Source organism: Leucoraja erinacea, chromosome 2, assembly GCF_028641065.1.
Source record: "Leucoraja erinacea ecotype New England chromosome 2, Leri_hhj_1, whole genome shotgun sequence".
Lineage (NCBI taxonomy): Eukaryota > Metazoa > Chordata > Chondrichthyes > Rajiformes > Rajidae > Leucoraja > Leucoraja erinaceus.
In genome coordinates, this window is record NC_073378.1 from 103,482,501 (window position 1) to 103,497,774 (window position 15,274).

The 15,274-nt window shown below is 39.7% G+C and overlaps 1 protein-coding gene across 1 annotated transcript in view; it reads right to left on the minus strand.

Annotated features, from left to right (window-relative positions):
• The window catches only part of LOC129713206 (glycoprotein-N-acetylgalactosamine 3-beta-galactosyltransferase 1-like), a 42,178-nt gene that overhangs the window by 12,056 nt on the left and 14,848 nt on the right, over nucleotides 1-15,274 (minus strand). The window contains 2 exon segments of the mRNA XM_055662123.1: nucleotides 5,134-5,376; nucleotides 6,461-6,514. Coding sequence (XP_055518098.1) covers nucleotides 5,134-5,359 — 226 coding nt within the window. The 5' untranslated portion in view covers nucleotides 5,360-5,376; nucleotides 6,461-6,514.

Below are 15,274 nucleotides of genomic sequence, written 5' to 3' on the forward strand. Positions count from 1 at the left end.
GAGGAAGGACATTCTTGCTATTGAGGGAGTGCATCGTAGGTTCACAATGTTAATTCCCGGGATGGCGGGACTGTCATATGCTGAGAGAATGGAGCGGCTGCGCTTGTATACTCCGGAATTTAGAAGGATGAGAGGATATCTTATTGAAACATATAAGATTATTAAGTGTTTGGACACGTTAGAGGCAGGAAACATGTTCCCGATGTTGGGGGAGTCCAAAACCAGGGGCCGCAGTTTAAGAATAAGGGATAAGCCATTTAAAACGGAGATGAGGAAACACTTTTTCACACTAGAGAGTTGTGAGTCTGTGGAACTCTCTGCTTCAGAGGGCGGTTGTGGCTGGTTCTCTGGATACTTTCAAGAGAGAGCTAGATAGGGCTCTTAAAGATAGCGGAGTCAGGGTATATGGGGAGAAGGTAGGAACGGGGGTCTGATTGTGGATGACCAGCCATGATCACATTGAATAGTGGTGCTGGCTCGAATGGCTTACTCCTGCACATATTGTCTATTAAAAGGATACTAATCATATGATCTAGGGTGAAGCACTACCAAAAATACCAGGATAATTTCTGAAATTAAATAATGTTCAAGATCCATTTAGTCAGGCATGTGGACAGGCAGGGATGGATGTATCTAGACAATGTGCAGGCAGATGGAATTAGTTTAAATTGGCATCTTGGTTGGCTCATAGAAACTGATCCTGTGCTTCATTATTCAATGTTACATGATCAAAATGTCACAGCTGCCATTTTGTAATATACCTACCCATGATGGAACTCAAACAATATGATCAGCATAGCTGCAGTTATGGAATGAGAGAGGACGTGCCCACAAGTTAAAGTCCTAAATTGGGCTATGGTTAATTTTGATGGACCAACCTGCTGCTGTCAGAATGAAGGGAAAGCCTGGCAGGGTAGGAGAGATCCCTGGCTGACAAGGGATATCGAGGTGCTGATCAGCAAAAAAGGAGGCATATGTCAGGTATAGGTTGTAGTGGCCATTTCTGCCATTGCCACAGGTAAGCAGAGATCAAGCAGGCCCCTTGAGGGTACAAAAGGGGGCAAGGGTACAGTTAAAAACGAAATGAGTATTAAAAAAAGATGTCATTAGTAGATAAAGTAACATAAATCAATCAAATAGATGAAAAGATGCACAAAGAGAACACAGCTATAAAAGCAAAGAATGTTTAATTGTTGATAGATTAGACCCCTTTCTCACTTACAAGGGATAAACCAGGTGGAAACAACAAGTTATTTTCCCTTTTATGTAGACATTTCCACTTTGTTGAAGATATATGAATGTGCATAAATAGAAGAAAGTAAAACGCTTGATGGAGCAGTGAATGCTGCTGCCTTGCAGTTCTCGGGAACTGGATGTGATCTGGATCAGAGGAGTTTGCACAATCTCCCCATGGCACACAGGTCTCTCTCCAGTACTCCATACTCCTTTCACATTCAAAAGGCATCCTTGCATATTAAATGCCTATACCAAAATATAGATTCATGGCAGAAAACATCAAAGCAAAATTGAAGGACAGATGCGATAGAGAATGAGTTTCAGTGTATGGGGAAAATACAGAAAGTGGGAATGAAATTTATGGGATTGGTACTCTAGGCTTTGGCATGCACCCAACTGGCCGAAATACCTCCATCTGCAAGTATAGAACCAGCCAATCTTCAAGAGAACCTTTAAACTGCAGCATGCATTTAAAATAATTTGGCTCAGATAATAGTTCCATAAAATATCTTAACTAATGAATATGCCTTATATAATGACTGGATCACCATTCTAAATAACTAAATCCTCTCATACTACTCAAAAAATAAACAATTATTAAGAGATTAAATGGTATAGGAGTGCTACAAAATACTCCAAGAAAGGAAAGAAAACTAACAGAACTTAAAGTAGGAGGATTTAGGGAATTTTGTGAAAATAGAAAAAGAATCAAATTAAAGGAATTTTGAGGGAAATTTAAAAGCAGAAACTCGTTAGCTAGAAATTCTGCTTGTATTATTTGGAGTTGGATAAAGTAAGTGCGAACATAGTCTAACCAGATAATCAGGAAATGGGAACAATATGATTGAACTATATCCTAAGGACATTTCTTAATTAATCAATATAAAATTAACCACTAAAGACATGCAGACAGGTTTCCTCCCCAGAGTGCAATGGATCAAAACAATCATAACTTAAGTTAAGATTCAATGATAGATTCAGTGTTGCTAAGAATTAAAGTACCTTCAAAATAATAGGCACCTCCTCAGTTTAAACAAGTTTTTACCAAGTCTAGTATATTACTATTAAATATTAATAATTTCATAAAGCCATATCTTTTGTAAAGTCTGTCATTTATTTGTGACCAGCAATAATACCTCAGTTTAAGAGAAAAGTTACTGCAGCAAGCATGAAACATGACACAGGAGTGCCAACAGGCAACATAATTATAGGGCAGATTCCAACTTAGTCTGGTCAGAGCAAACTAAATCAGGGCACTGTTGGCAAGTATCAAGTACATATTTGATAAAAAGGAAGAAACTGTAAATAGTGATTGATGCCAAACCCTTCCTTTACGGTAATTTAAATACGCATTGACAGAGACCTAAGAATTACGATGCAAGCAATACAGTGCCCTCCATAATGTTTGGGACAAAGGCCCATCATTTATTTATTTGCCTCTATACTCCACAATTTGAGATTTGTAATAGAAAAAAATCACGTGATTAAAGTGCACATTGTCAGATTTTAATAAAGGCCATTTTTATCCATTTTGGTCTCACCATGTAAAAATTACAGCAGTGTTTATACATAGCCCCCCCCCATTTGAAGGCACCATAATGTTTGGGACATAGCAATGTCATGTAAATGAAAGTAGTCATGTTTAGTATTGTGTTGCATATCCTTTGCATGCAATGACTGCTTGAAATCTGCGATTCATGGCCATCACCAGTTGCTGGGTGTCTTCTCCGGTGATGCGCTGCCAGGCCTGTATTGCAGCCATCTTTAGCTTACACTTGTTTTGGGGGCTAGTCCCCTTCAGTTTTCTCTTCAGCATATAAAAGGCATGCACAATTGGGTTCAGATTGGGTGATTGACATAGCCACTCAAGAATTGACCATTTTTTGGCTTTGAAAAACTCTTTTGTAGCCTTAGCTGTATGTTTGGAATCATTGTCTTGCTATAGAATGAACCGCCGGCCAATGAGTTTTGAGGCATTTGTTTGAACTTGAGCAAATAGGATGTGTCTGTACACTTCAGAAGTCATTATGCTACTACCATCAGCTGTTGTATCATCAATGAAGATGTGATCCAGTACCTTCAGCAGCCATACATGCCTAGGCCATAACACCTCCACCACCATGTTTCACAGATGCGGTGGCATGCTTTGAATCTTGGGCAGTTCCTTCTCTCCTCCATACTTTGCTCTTGCCATCACTCTGATATAAGTTAATCTAAGTCTCATCTGCCCACAAGACCTTTTCCCAGAACTGTGGTTGCTCTTCTAAGTACTTCTTGACAAATTATAACCTGGCCATCTGATTTTTACAGCTAACCAGTGGTCTGCCTCTGTATTTCTGTTCATGAAGTCTTCTGTGGATAGTGGTCATTGACAAATCAACACCCGACTCCTGAAGAGTGTTTCTGATCTGTCGGACAGGTGCTTCGGGATTTTTCTTTAATATAGAGAGAATTTTTCTGACATCAGCTGTGGAGGTCTCCTTCGCCTGCCAGTCCCTTTGCGATTAGTAAACTCACCAGTGCTCTCTTTCTCCTTAATGATGTTCCAAACAATTTATTTTGGTAAGTCTAAGGTTTGGCTGATGTCTCTAACAGTTTTATCCTTGTTTCTCAGTCTCATAATGGCTTCTTTGACTTTCATTGACATAACTTTGGTCCTTATGTTGATAAACAGCAATAAAAGTTTCCAAATGCGATGGAATGACTGGAGGAAAGACTAGATGCTGAGAGCTCCCTTATAACTGCATTAAGGAGGCAATTAAACACACCTGAGCAATTACAAAACCTGTGAAGCCATGTGTCCAAAACATTATGATGCCCTGAAATGGGGGGACTATAAACACAGCTGTAATTTATACGTGGTGAAACCAAAATGTATAAACATTTATTAAAATCTTACGATGTGCACTTTAACCACATGTGACTGTTTCTATTGCAAATCTCAAATTGTGGAGTACAGAGGCAAATAAATAAATGATTGGTCTTTGTCCCAAACATTATGGAGGGTAGTGTATGGAGCCCAAACATTTTATTATAACTTTTGTTGCAAGAGGAAAGAGAATGTTCCAATTGGCTTTAAAAAATAACCCGTTTTAAATATCTGGGCCTCCACAATTAGTAAAGCACAAATTTCTGTTCATCTCAATAATTCTTAACAAGTGAAGTGTATCTGTGTTTAAATAATTCTTGTTGGCCACAAGCAATTTAATGCTTTTTAGAAAAATAATAGTGAATCCCAATGTTGGGGGAGCCCAGAACCAGGGGTCACAGTTTAAAAATAAGGGGTAGGCCATTTAGGATCGAGATGAGGTAAAACCTTTTCAGCCAGAGGGTTGTGAATCTTTGGAATTATCTGCCACAGAAGGCAGTGGAGGCCAATTCACTGTATGTTTTCAAGAGAGAGTTATATTTAGCTCTTATGGCTAACAGAATGAAGGAATATGGGGAAAAGGCAGGAACAGGTTACTGATTCTGGATGATTAGCCTTGATCATATTGAATGGTGATGCTGGCTTGAAGGGCTGAATGGCCTACTCCTGCACCTGTTTTCTATGTTTCTATGAATTATTCAAATTTATATAGTTATCTGCAGCCATTAACCACTTCATAATTCATCATTACAATGAAACAATATAGCTTTATAACCAAAGATAGACACAAAATGCTGGAGTAACTCAGCGGGACGGGCAGCATCTCTGGAGAGAAGGAATGGTTGACGTTTTGAGTCGAGACCCTTCCTCAGTCTCGACCTGAAAAGTCACACATTCCTTCTCTCCAGGGATGCTGCCTGTCCCACTGAAATACTCCAGCATTTTGTGTTTATCTTCGATTTAAACCAGCATCTGCAGCACTTTCCCATACATAGTTTTATAACCACATTGTTATATGAAAACAATACCTTTATGTTGACTGATGTCAGCATTAAAGTTCATCTCTCCTTGAAGATTTTGATGTTGGTGTTGGTCAGAATCATCTAAGTGTCCATGTGGGTCATTGAAGAGTAAATGCCTATGCTGTGGTTCTTCTATATTTATTACATTAATCAGGAGATAGCAGACAAGAAATCCTAATCCCACCCCACTAAAAAACATCAGCAGAGACAATGCAGATCGCGAAGCTGCCATTTTCAAGTTGATATCAGCTGGGGAAGAAGAGAAAACATGTCACCCAAATAGATTGCAGGTAGATTGTGACACATCATTTGCACATAAATCCCCAAATGTTAACAACCAACTAGGCAATTAATTATTACACCATACAATGGTTCGAAGGGAATATTTCGATATGTACAGGCCATTGTCAAAAAGACTTTAAAAAATAATAATTCCGTTGTGCTGATAGCTTTAGGCTTAGATATCTTTCAAGGATGATCTTGAGTAGATGCAACCACAGTACAGGTCATGACCTGACAACTCTACAATCTTTGGTCTTGCAATTTTCAAGAAATAAGATTTTTTTACTCTTGGCATTTAAAGCAGTGTGGAAAAAATTGAAGAGCTGTCAATGCAGATTCTACAATGGTTGGCATTCTTATTGACAGATTAGTGACCCAGAAAATTATCTGAAGATAATCTCCAATATGCTGTATGTTCTGCTGAGTATTTTCAGCATTTTCCATTCTTAGAACTGAAATATAAAAAAATTGGATGAATACATGACCCACTAGAACCCTATTCTGACCCCGCACTAAACAGAGTAGGGCAGGGTTTGCCCTGCTACTTGAACCCTTACAGAAACATCTTTCCAGTTGTTCCCCAAACTGCCCTGAATAGCACCTATTTACTCAGCACTTGCACGAGAGTTCAACTCACAAGAAGCTTCACATTGCATTGATGTGTAGGAAGGAAATGCAAATGCTGGTTTACACCGAAGATATAGACACAAAAGCTGGAATAACTTAGCGGGTCAGGCAACATCTCTGGAGAAAAGGAATGTGTGTCGTTTCGGGATGGGTCTGAAGGAGGGTCTCAACCCAAAACATCACCTTTTCCTTTTCTCTAGAGATGCTGCCTGACCCGCTGAGTTACTTCAGCTTTTTGTGTCTATCTTCACATTGCATCGAGAAGTCCTATTGGCAAATCTTCCCTCATTCTTTATTTCCATTTCAAGAACTTGTCAATGACCCTGTCCCAATCTCCATCACTACCTCCAGTGCCGATCTTCATCTGCTGGATGAGTATTGATAATAGGGGACAGCTCACAAAAGGAACAAAGACTTCACCCACCTGTAAGGGAAGTATTTTGTCATGCAAAGTGTTTCCTTCTTTTAGAACCTCCACCTAAAATTTAAAACAAAAACATGTTATGAGGAACTTTAGCTTGAAATCACTTCCTTAAGCAACCAGACCCGAATTCCACAATCATTGGCTATGTCATTTCCACTGGTTTTCCATTCATGCAAGTTACAGTTGGAAGTAGGAAACATTTCCGTGCAATATTTGGACAAATGTTTCCAAGCAAGTTGCTGCATATAATTTAAATAATTGTAATGACCTGGCATTTCCCAATCCAAGCTTGCCCTGGTTGCAGGTGTAGATGCTTAGAAAGTAGGCATTCAAGAATCTCAAAAAGGAAAAAAAAATATTCACTAAAAATTCTGCTCCCTCTCCCCACAAAACACAATTGAAGGGGTGGTGGGAAAGCATTAGTCCCACTAATAGTTATTTATAGAATCTGATGGGTTTTGCTCTCTAAATTACTAATGAATGATAGCAAATAAAAAAAATAACTCTGAAGGGAATTTTATTTACTCAAACAAATCACTCTACCAAGATTTAGCTTTACCTTTGATGGCAGATAAAAGCTACAATGAGAAATTGAAACATAAATATCCAATAATTATCAACAAATAATGATCTTGTTTAAACAGTCCTTCCTTATCTGGTTCCACTCACCAACTTTCATAAAATGCAACTCTTTGCAGTCTCCACTAATCACCCCCCATACTCTGTTGTATTCTCCACCTCTCCCTCCCCCACCTTCCCTCATCTGCCATCAAACCCTCCTCAATTGGATCCACCCATCGCTTACCAGCACCCCCTCACCCCCCTCTCTCTCTCACAGAAACCACTTTCCACCATTAGGGAGAGTGACCAAAACCTCCGGGAACCTCATGGAAACCTTGGGTGGGGCGCAAAGTCACCAGAGGTTCCCGTTCAGGTTTCCCAAGTGGAACGGGCATAACGTTTCTGCAGCAGTTTTACTATGCTCAAGCTTCTTTTTTGTCATTTTTTTTCTGAATCTGTAGTACTTTTTAAACATTGACAAATTGATCCAAAATTAAAATATTGAAATACAAGCAGGTATTGACTTTGTCTTCAACATTGGCTTCAACTTGAACACTCGGCTCCATAGTAAACACCCCAAAAGGAAGAAAAATCTTGTCTATTTGTAACGCAAACATTTGCAATTAATCCTTTTTACCCAAATCCTTTCCTATTCCATCAACCATAACATTTAATTAAAAAATATATATTAAATGAAATTCAGTCAAATTTAGAATATGCTTTCTTTTACATGAATATGGGTAATTTTCCTTACAGGAAAATAGATTTGCTTTAATAGATTTGCAACATTTCACTGCATAATCACATAACTAATGCATAAAATAAAAAAAACTAAAGAAAACTATTCAAAAATATCATAAAACCAAAGTAAATCATCTTAATTCATATAGTATTTCATGAGGAATTAATGAATTCCTGAATTCTCTTCAGTTCATAATAGAAATAATTTATTTTCTTGTCAATTTCCATTGCACATCTTATGCCAATTCCCTGCTACACTTCAGTACATTATCATTGGCTGCCATTTTAGGTGTATTATTGTCAGGTGCATCGGAATACTGTGCAATCAAATCAAATAATACTATACATAAATACAATCGAGCCAAACTAAGGTTATTGTAGAGCAGAGGGAAGAAGAAGGGTCTTGACCCGAAACGTCATCCATTACTTCTCTCCAAAGATGCTGCCTGCCCCTCGCAGTGTTACTCCAGAATTTTGTGTCTATCTTCGATTTAAAATAGCATCTATAGTTCCTTCCTACACAGAGCAGAAGAAAAGATACATAGTGCAGAATATTGTTCTCTGCATTGCAGTGAACCAGTTCCAGAAATAAAGTACAGTCCGCAATGCGGCAGAGGTGAATCGGAAAGTACTCTAGCTTATGGAAGAACTCTTCATAAGCCTGATAAGAGGGAAAGACGTTGTTCCTGAGTATGGTAGACACAAAATACTGGAGTAACTAAGCGGGTGAGGCAGCATCTATGGAGAGACTGAATTGGCGACGTTTTGATCCGAAACATCGCCAATTCCTTCCCTCCATAGATACTGCCTCACCCGCTGAGTTACTCCAGCATTCTGTGTCTACCTTCGATTTTACCTGCATCTGCAGTTCTTTCTGAACCAATTGTTCCCGAGTATGGTGGGCATTTCATTCCAGAGCGAATTGAGGGGACACAGACTGATGCCAACCTAGTCCACTCGCTAAAATTTAGAAGATTGAGGGGGGGATCTTATAGACACATACAAAATTCTTAAGGGGTTGGACAGGCTAGATGCAGGAAGATTGTTCCCGATGTTGGGGATGTCCAGAACAAGGGGGTCACAGTTTAAGGATAAGGGGAAAGGTCTTTTAGGACCGAGATGAGAAAAACATTTTTCACACAGAGAGTGGTGAATCTCTGGAATTCTCTGCCACAGAAGGTAGTTGAGGCCAGTTCATTGGCTATATTTAAGAGGTAGTTAGATGTGGCTCTTGTGGCTAAGGGGATCAGGGGGTATAGAGGCAGGTACGGGATACTGAGTTGGATGATCAGCCATGATAATATTGAATGGCGGTGCAGGCTCGAAGGGCCGAATGGCCTACTCCTGCACCCATTTTCTATGTTTCTATGTATTGTCCATTGCATTGCCAGCAAAGCTAAGCAGAAGATTTATGAAGAGTTTATCATCAAGGTGGCATATATTATGTAATTTGCTCCAAAAGGATGGAAAATTGATTACAATAGACAATAGGTGCAGGAGTAGGCCATTCGGCCCTTCGAGCCAGCACCGCCATTCAATTTGATCATGGCTGATCATCCCCAATCCTGCCTTCTCCCCATATACCGACTCTGCTATTTATTTTTAAGAGCCCTATCTAGCTCTCTCTTGAAAGCATCCAGAGAACCTGCCTCCACCGTCCTCTGAGGCAGAGAATTCCATTACATTGCTGGATAGAGGAACACCAATAGATAATCAAGAGTATGTTTAATTGTCATATGCACTGGTAACAGAACAATTACATTCTTATTTGCTGCAATAATACAGATAAACATAATAATGCAATAAATTAATATTCATAATACTAGGTAACCTATTAGTATAAAATTGTACTGTAAGTAAAGACAAAGTGTATAGAAGATCATAGTTGCTGAAGTTGGTGTTGTGTTGTATTCTACAGCATGATGGCTGCAGGAAATAAAGTTGTTTTTGAACTGGTTTTAGGCCCCTGTACCTTCTTCCTGATGATAGTAACATTAGAATTAAATTGAGATAATAAGGGGGATGAAGAGAGAAAATAGAGCCATGATAAAACATCACTCCATGGTCCTCAATTATCTACTATCCCTTGGATGATGGGGCAGACTTTAAGTAATCCATGTTTGCTGATGACAAATCAGTGGAATGTAATGAATGTATTTGGACTCCGTAAGAGGATAAAAATCAGTTGAGGGCTAAAAACTAGACCTCACACCTGACAAAGTGTGAGGTCATGTACTTCATTACGAGGAAAAGGCAGACTATTATTTAAATAGTGAGAAAGGCTGCAAATGAGCAGAATACAAAAGGTTCATGTTTTAGTACGAGCCATGAAGCAAACATGCGGACAAAGCAGGTAATCCAAAAGCCGAAAGGTATATTAGCTTGTATTCCAGGAAATTGGAGTCTAAAAATGGTTGTACAGGTGCACAACCTTTTATCCGAAAGCCTTGGGACCAGACACTTTTCGTAATTCGGAATTTTTCGGCTTTCGGATTGGAAGATTTTTAGCGTAGATTTTAACGGCTGACTCAGTGGTAGAGTGCTCGGCTCATATCCGCAAGGTCGCGAATTTGCGCCTCGATGCTGGCAGTTACTCGGTCGCGAGTTTGAGTCTTCAATGTAGTTTTTTCTTGCAGAATAGGAGAGAATAGGGAGGGTTAGGCTGGGATCATTCTCTGCGAGATAATCTTAGGTAATCCAGGACAAGGGGTCACAGCTTAAGGGATAAGGGGGAAATCCTTTAAAACCGAGATGAGAAGAACTTTTTTCACACAGAGAGTGGTGAATCTCTGGAACTCTCTGCCACAGAGGGTAGTTGAGGCCAGTTCATTGGCTATATTTAAGAGGGAGTTAGATGTGGCCCTTGTGGCTAAGGGGATCAGGGGGTATGGAGAGAAGGCAGGTACGGGATACTGAGTTGGATGATCAGCCATGATCATATTGAATGGCGGTGCAGGCTCGAAGGGCCGAATGGCCTACTCCTGCACCTAATTTCTATGTTTCTATGTTAGTGCGGGAGACAAGTATAGGAGAGGTGTACTGACTGTGTAGGCAGAACTTTGGAAGTGATTGCCCACCATTCTCAAAAGCCGCTGTGTCTCCCTGTCCCTCCAACTCCAGAGGAATCCGTTCCCCGATGGGCCGCTACGGTGACAAGTGGTAGTTCGCCCACAGCCCGAGCTGCGCCACCCCAAGAACAAGACGTACCTTGCACATCATCAGCTTCTGCGTGTTCCTCTGGAGTTGGAGCGGGGCTGGGCTGGAGTTGCTGATCTGGGATCTCCGTGCTTGCAGTGCGCCTGGGGGTCGGTGTCCCGATGAGGGGGCGCAGCTCGGGCTGTGGGCGAACTGCCACTTGTCGCCCACTTGTAAGCTCCGGAGCGCTGTGGCCGCCGACTCCCAACATCGCGGAGCTGGGGCTGCGGGCGTCCGGCTGCGGGCGGCGCTGGATTTGGAGCGCCGCGGAGCCAGGGATTGAGTTCGCCGGGGTCGGAGCTCCAACCGGCACGGCCTGAGGGCTACGAGTGCCCCGGTCTCCAGTCTCCGGGGAGGAGGCAGCCGCTCCAGACTTTCCAAGCCGCTGAGAAATTGTTTCACCCGACGCTGGAGTTCCATCTTTCACGGCAAGAGGGCCCTGAAAATCATCGGGCTGGCTACTGCATGTAAGTATATTTTCATGTGTTTAGCTTAGTTTGAGCCAGTTTATGTTTAAAGTTTTACTTAATGTTTTATCTTTTTTTGAATTATTTATTCCGGGGATTCAAGAATCCCCGAGCTAGGCCACCTAAGGCCATGTAGCCCCGCTAGGGTGACAAGAGAGCGCTACCTCCCTCACCGAGTAACTGCCGGGATCGAGGCGCAAACTCGCGACCTTGCGGCCACGAGCCGAGCACTCTACCACTGAGCCACCCGGTCCCCTGTAATGTTTTATCTAAAAAACATTAAAATCTACGCTAAAAATCTTCCATTCCGAAATCCGAAAAATTCCGAAATCCGAAAAGTGTCTGGTCCCAAGGTTTTCGGATAAAAGGTTGTGAACCTGTACTACCATTGGGCAGTGAACATAAAAATATAATGTACTGTTTGGACAGTTCAACACAACAAGCAGAATGGACAATAACTGAGAAGGAGGATTGCACCCCTTTTAACATAAGAGCGATCCTTTTCACCCCAATAAAACTGAAGAACACAATATAGAAGAGAAACGATGCTTCGGGGTTATTACTATTATATTCACAGCACAATACGAATTTGGAGACAAATAAAATCCTCTCTTAAATTAAGAAATCTTTCGCTTCTCTCACCGATAGCTAACAACCCGGTGTTTAAGCCATCGACTATTGACAAAACGTTTACCCTCTGGGAACGATTAGGAATTAAGACTTGGGAAGATTTGTATGAAGAGGAACATTTTTTACCATTCCAAGACTTACAGCTTAAATACAATTAGGAAAATAACCAATATTTTAGATACTTACAAACTCGAATTTGAAAAAAAACACAAGATTATCAAAATCTGATGATGGACCTTCAGAGCAAGGCATGGACAGGTAGAATTGGATCATTTAACATCATATTTTTATAATATTATTTTAAATATAGATAACCCTCGAAGATATAAGAAAAGAATGGGAACAAGAATTGGCTATAGAAATTCCCAAGGACAGATGGAAAGATTATGTGTCATATGTACACAAATGTTTGATTAACGTTAGACACACACTGATCCAATTTAAAATTGTACACAGATTATATTACTCAAAAACAAAACAAAATAAAATCTTTCCAAATGTCTCTCCCATCTGTGATAAGTGCCTAACTAAAGAGGCAACAATAGCACACTCATTTGTTTCCTGTGCAAAACTTCAGAAATTTTGGAAGGACATTTTTGAAAGCTTTTCAAAAATATTTAAATTAAGACTGGACCCAAATACAGAATTGATTATTTTTGGAGCAAGGGAAGCCTGTTCTGAACTAACTATATTTCGAAGACGTTTGCTAAACTATGGTTTGATATCTGCAAAAAAAACTTATATTTAAATTCTGGAAAAACGCTCCTATCCCAACGTTTAAAATGTGGATCACAAATATGTCGGAAATACTACATCTCGAGGAAATGAGTCGTTCTAGCAGGAAAACAAGAACAATTCTTAAGAATATGGTCACCTTTTATTGATTTATTACGTATATATGGTACAGCACAACCCAAGAAAGTTATGTTTTAGAACTAGGTGCTGGGTGTGAATCGTTATGCATTAGGCACATTCCCTTTCTTTTTTGTTTAGCTCTACCTTCTTTGGATTTTTTCACTTATTTCCTTTCCCTTTCTAAGGCCAAAGACAATTAAATTGACTCTCTCTCTCTTTGGATTTTTTCACTTATTTCCTGTCCCTTTCTAAGGCCCTCTTTTCTTTGGGGTCTGTTTTCTTTTCGTTTTTCCTTTCCTTTTTTTTCTCACATTCTCAAGCACGCAGTTTACTTAAACATCATCATTCATTTAACGCCAATTACTGCAGACTACACTTCACTACGATCCTCATTCTTCCCTTCTTTCTCTTTTCTCTTTTTTCTATTACTGCTTAAAGTAAAAAAAAAAGAGAAGTTGTACACAAAATGGATAATCTTGCATATTATGATTAAGATGTATGTACAATGCTTTTAATAAAATAAAAACAAATAAAAAATAAATACAATTCCTAATTTCCTGTATCACTACGTGATCACTGATTGTTATTGAGCTAATTTTACAATCTACCACTTTATATGTATATTGTTTGAGAACAGAAGCATGTCTATACGTGAGTAACTCCCGTGCACATTCGAAAATAAACTATAATCCCTCCCCCTTGGATTTTTATATCTCCATGAGTCTACTAATTCTAACTCCCCTAGCATATTATTTAATATTTTGTTTTTTTTTGTTTGGTTGTACTCATCTGGTAATCTATCCAGTCTCCCATCAAGGACCACATTGAAATCACCACCTAGTATTATCATACCTTTGGCATTTTCTGCTATTATATTTGCAATGTCTCTAAAGAAAGAGTAATCATCTTCGGTTGGTGCATAAATATTTATTATCGATACTACCATCCCACTTATTGTACCAATTACCATTACATATCTCCCCAATGTATCTTGGAGTACTTTTTCCACCGAGAAAACTACATTTCTGGTGGAAAACTACACTGTCTTCTAAGCTTTTTATGTTCAGTTTCCACCAGATGCGTTTCCTGAATCAATGCAACTCCACATCCTAAGGTTTTGAGTTGGCTCAGAATGTTTCTCCTCTTTATGGGGTGATTTCAACTGTGGACATTATAACTTACTATTTTTAAATTAGTCATTATCCCACGTTGTGTAATCTACTAGTTGCTTTCTATACCATTTTTGTTTCTTGCTCTGGTTAGCCTGTGAATATCTGCTGTACAAAAAACATTTGCCAAACTAACAAATCAATAAACAATAAACAAATCAGTAAATCAATATACAATAAAACTTTATACATAGGACAAAAAATATATAAAGAAAAAAGGTACTTCCTACCTAACAAACCCATCTGGACACTCTGAACTAACTGGTGTACCAGCTCTTCGTAAAAAGGCGAAGAGATGTGACTAGGTCTCTCCTGGGTAACCCACTTATGATGTGTGGTTGCAACTACAGTAAGGTTGCTCTAAATCCCACTTTGGGACTTTTGAATTACTATTATAAACAAAAATAAATGGCAGGTATCTCCCCCCCACCCGAGAGAGCCCCCCTCAGTCCCTCTCTTTGATAGTACATTTAAATCAATTAGAAAATATAATACAATACAAAACCAGCCGTATATGTGCTATAAAACGTGGCATAATTACCCTTCATCAAGACAACAAAACAAAACCAGAGAGTATATGTACAAACTATTTACATATTATTTGCCTCATCATATACTATTAAATGATCGTATAGATGTTAATTGTCCACTTCATTAACTCAATGGACTCTTTCAGACATTTTACCATTTGCCCATATGACCCACGTTTCTGTGGTTATTTCAAACCTGTCTATAGTCCATCTCCTATGAGACCCAGAATGGTGCGAAGATCTTCCTCCGACAAATTTGCCAATCCTCTCTGGCCGCTTGCTTTATTCATCCCCCCTGACCAATGGTCTCGCAGCAGTTCTCTATTCAACATATCTCTGGACTCCGACCTGATGTAAATCCCCATCTTCTCCAGTGTAGGTACTGCCTCAGGATTTAACTCCAAAATCTAGGAAGATCTTGAGCTGCGCCGGGAATGGAGATTTGGCTTTAATATTTTCCTCCCGCAGTTGCTTAATCACCTGTCGTACATCCTTACGCTTTCTCTGGTCTTCTGGCGAGTAGTCTTGATCAAAATACACTCTGTCCCCATCATATATTATCTTTCGCTGCTTCCAAGCCTGTTGCAACACGAGATCTTTTGTATAATAGTTTAAAAATCTGACTATTATAGATCTTGGTGGGGCTTGCTCTGCACTCGGTCTAGC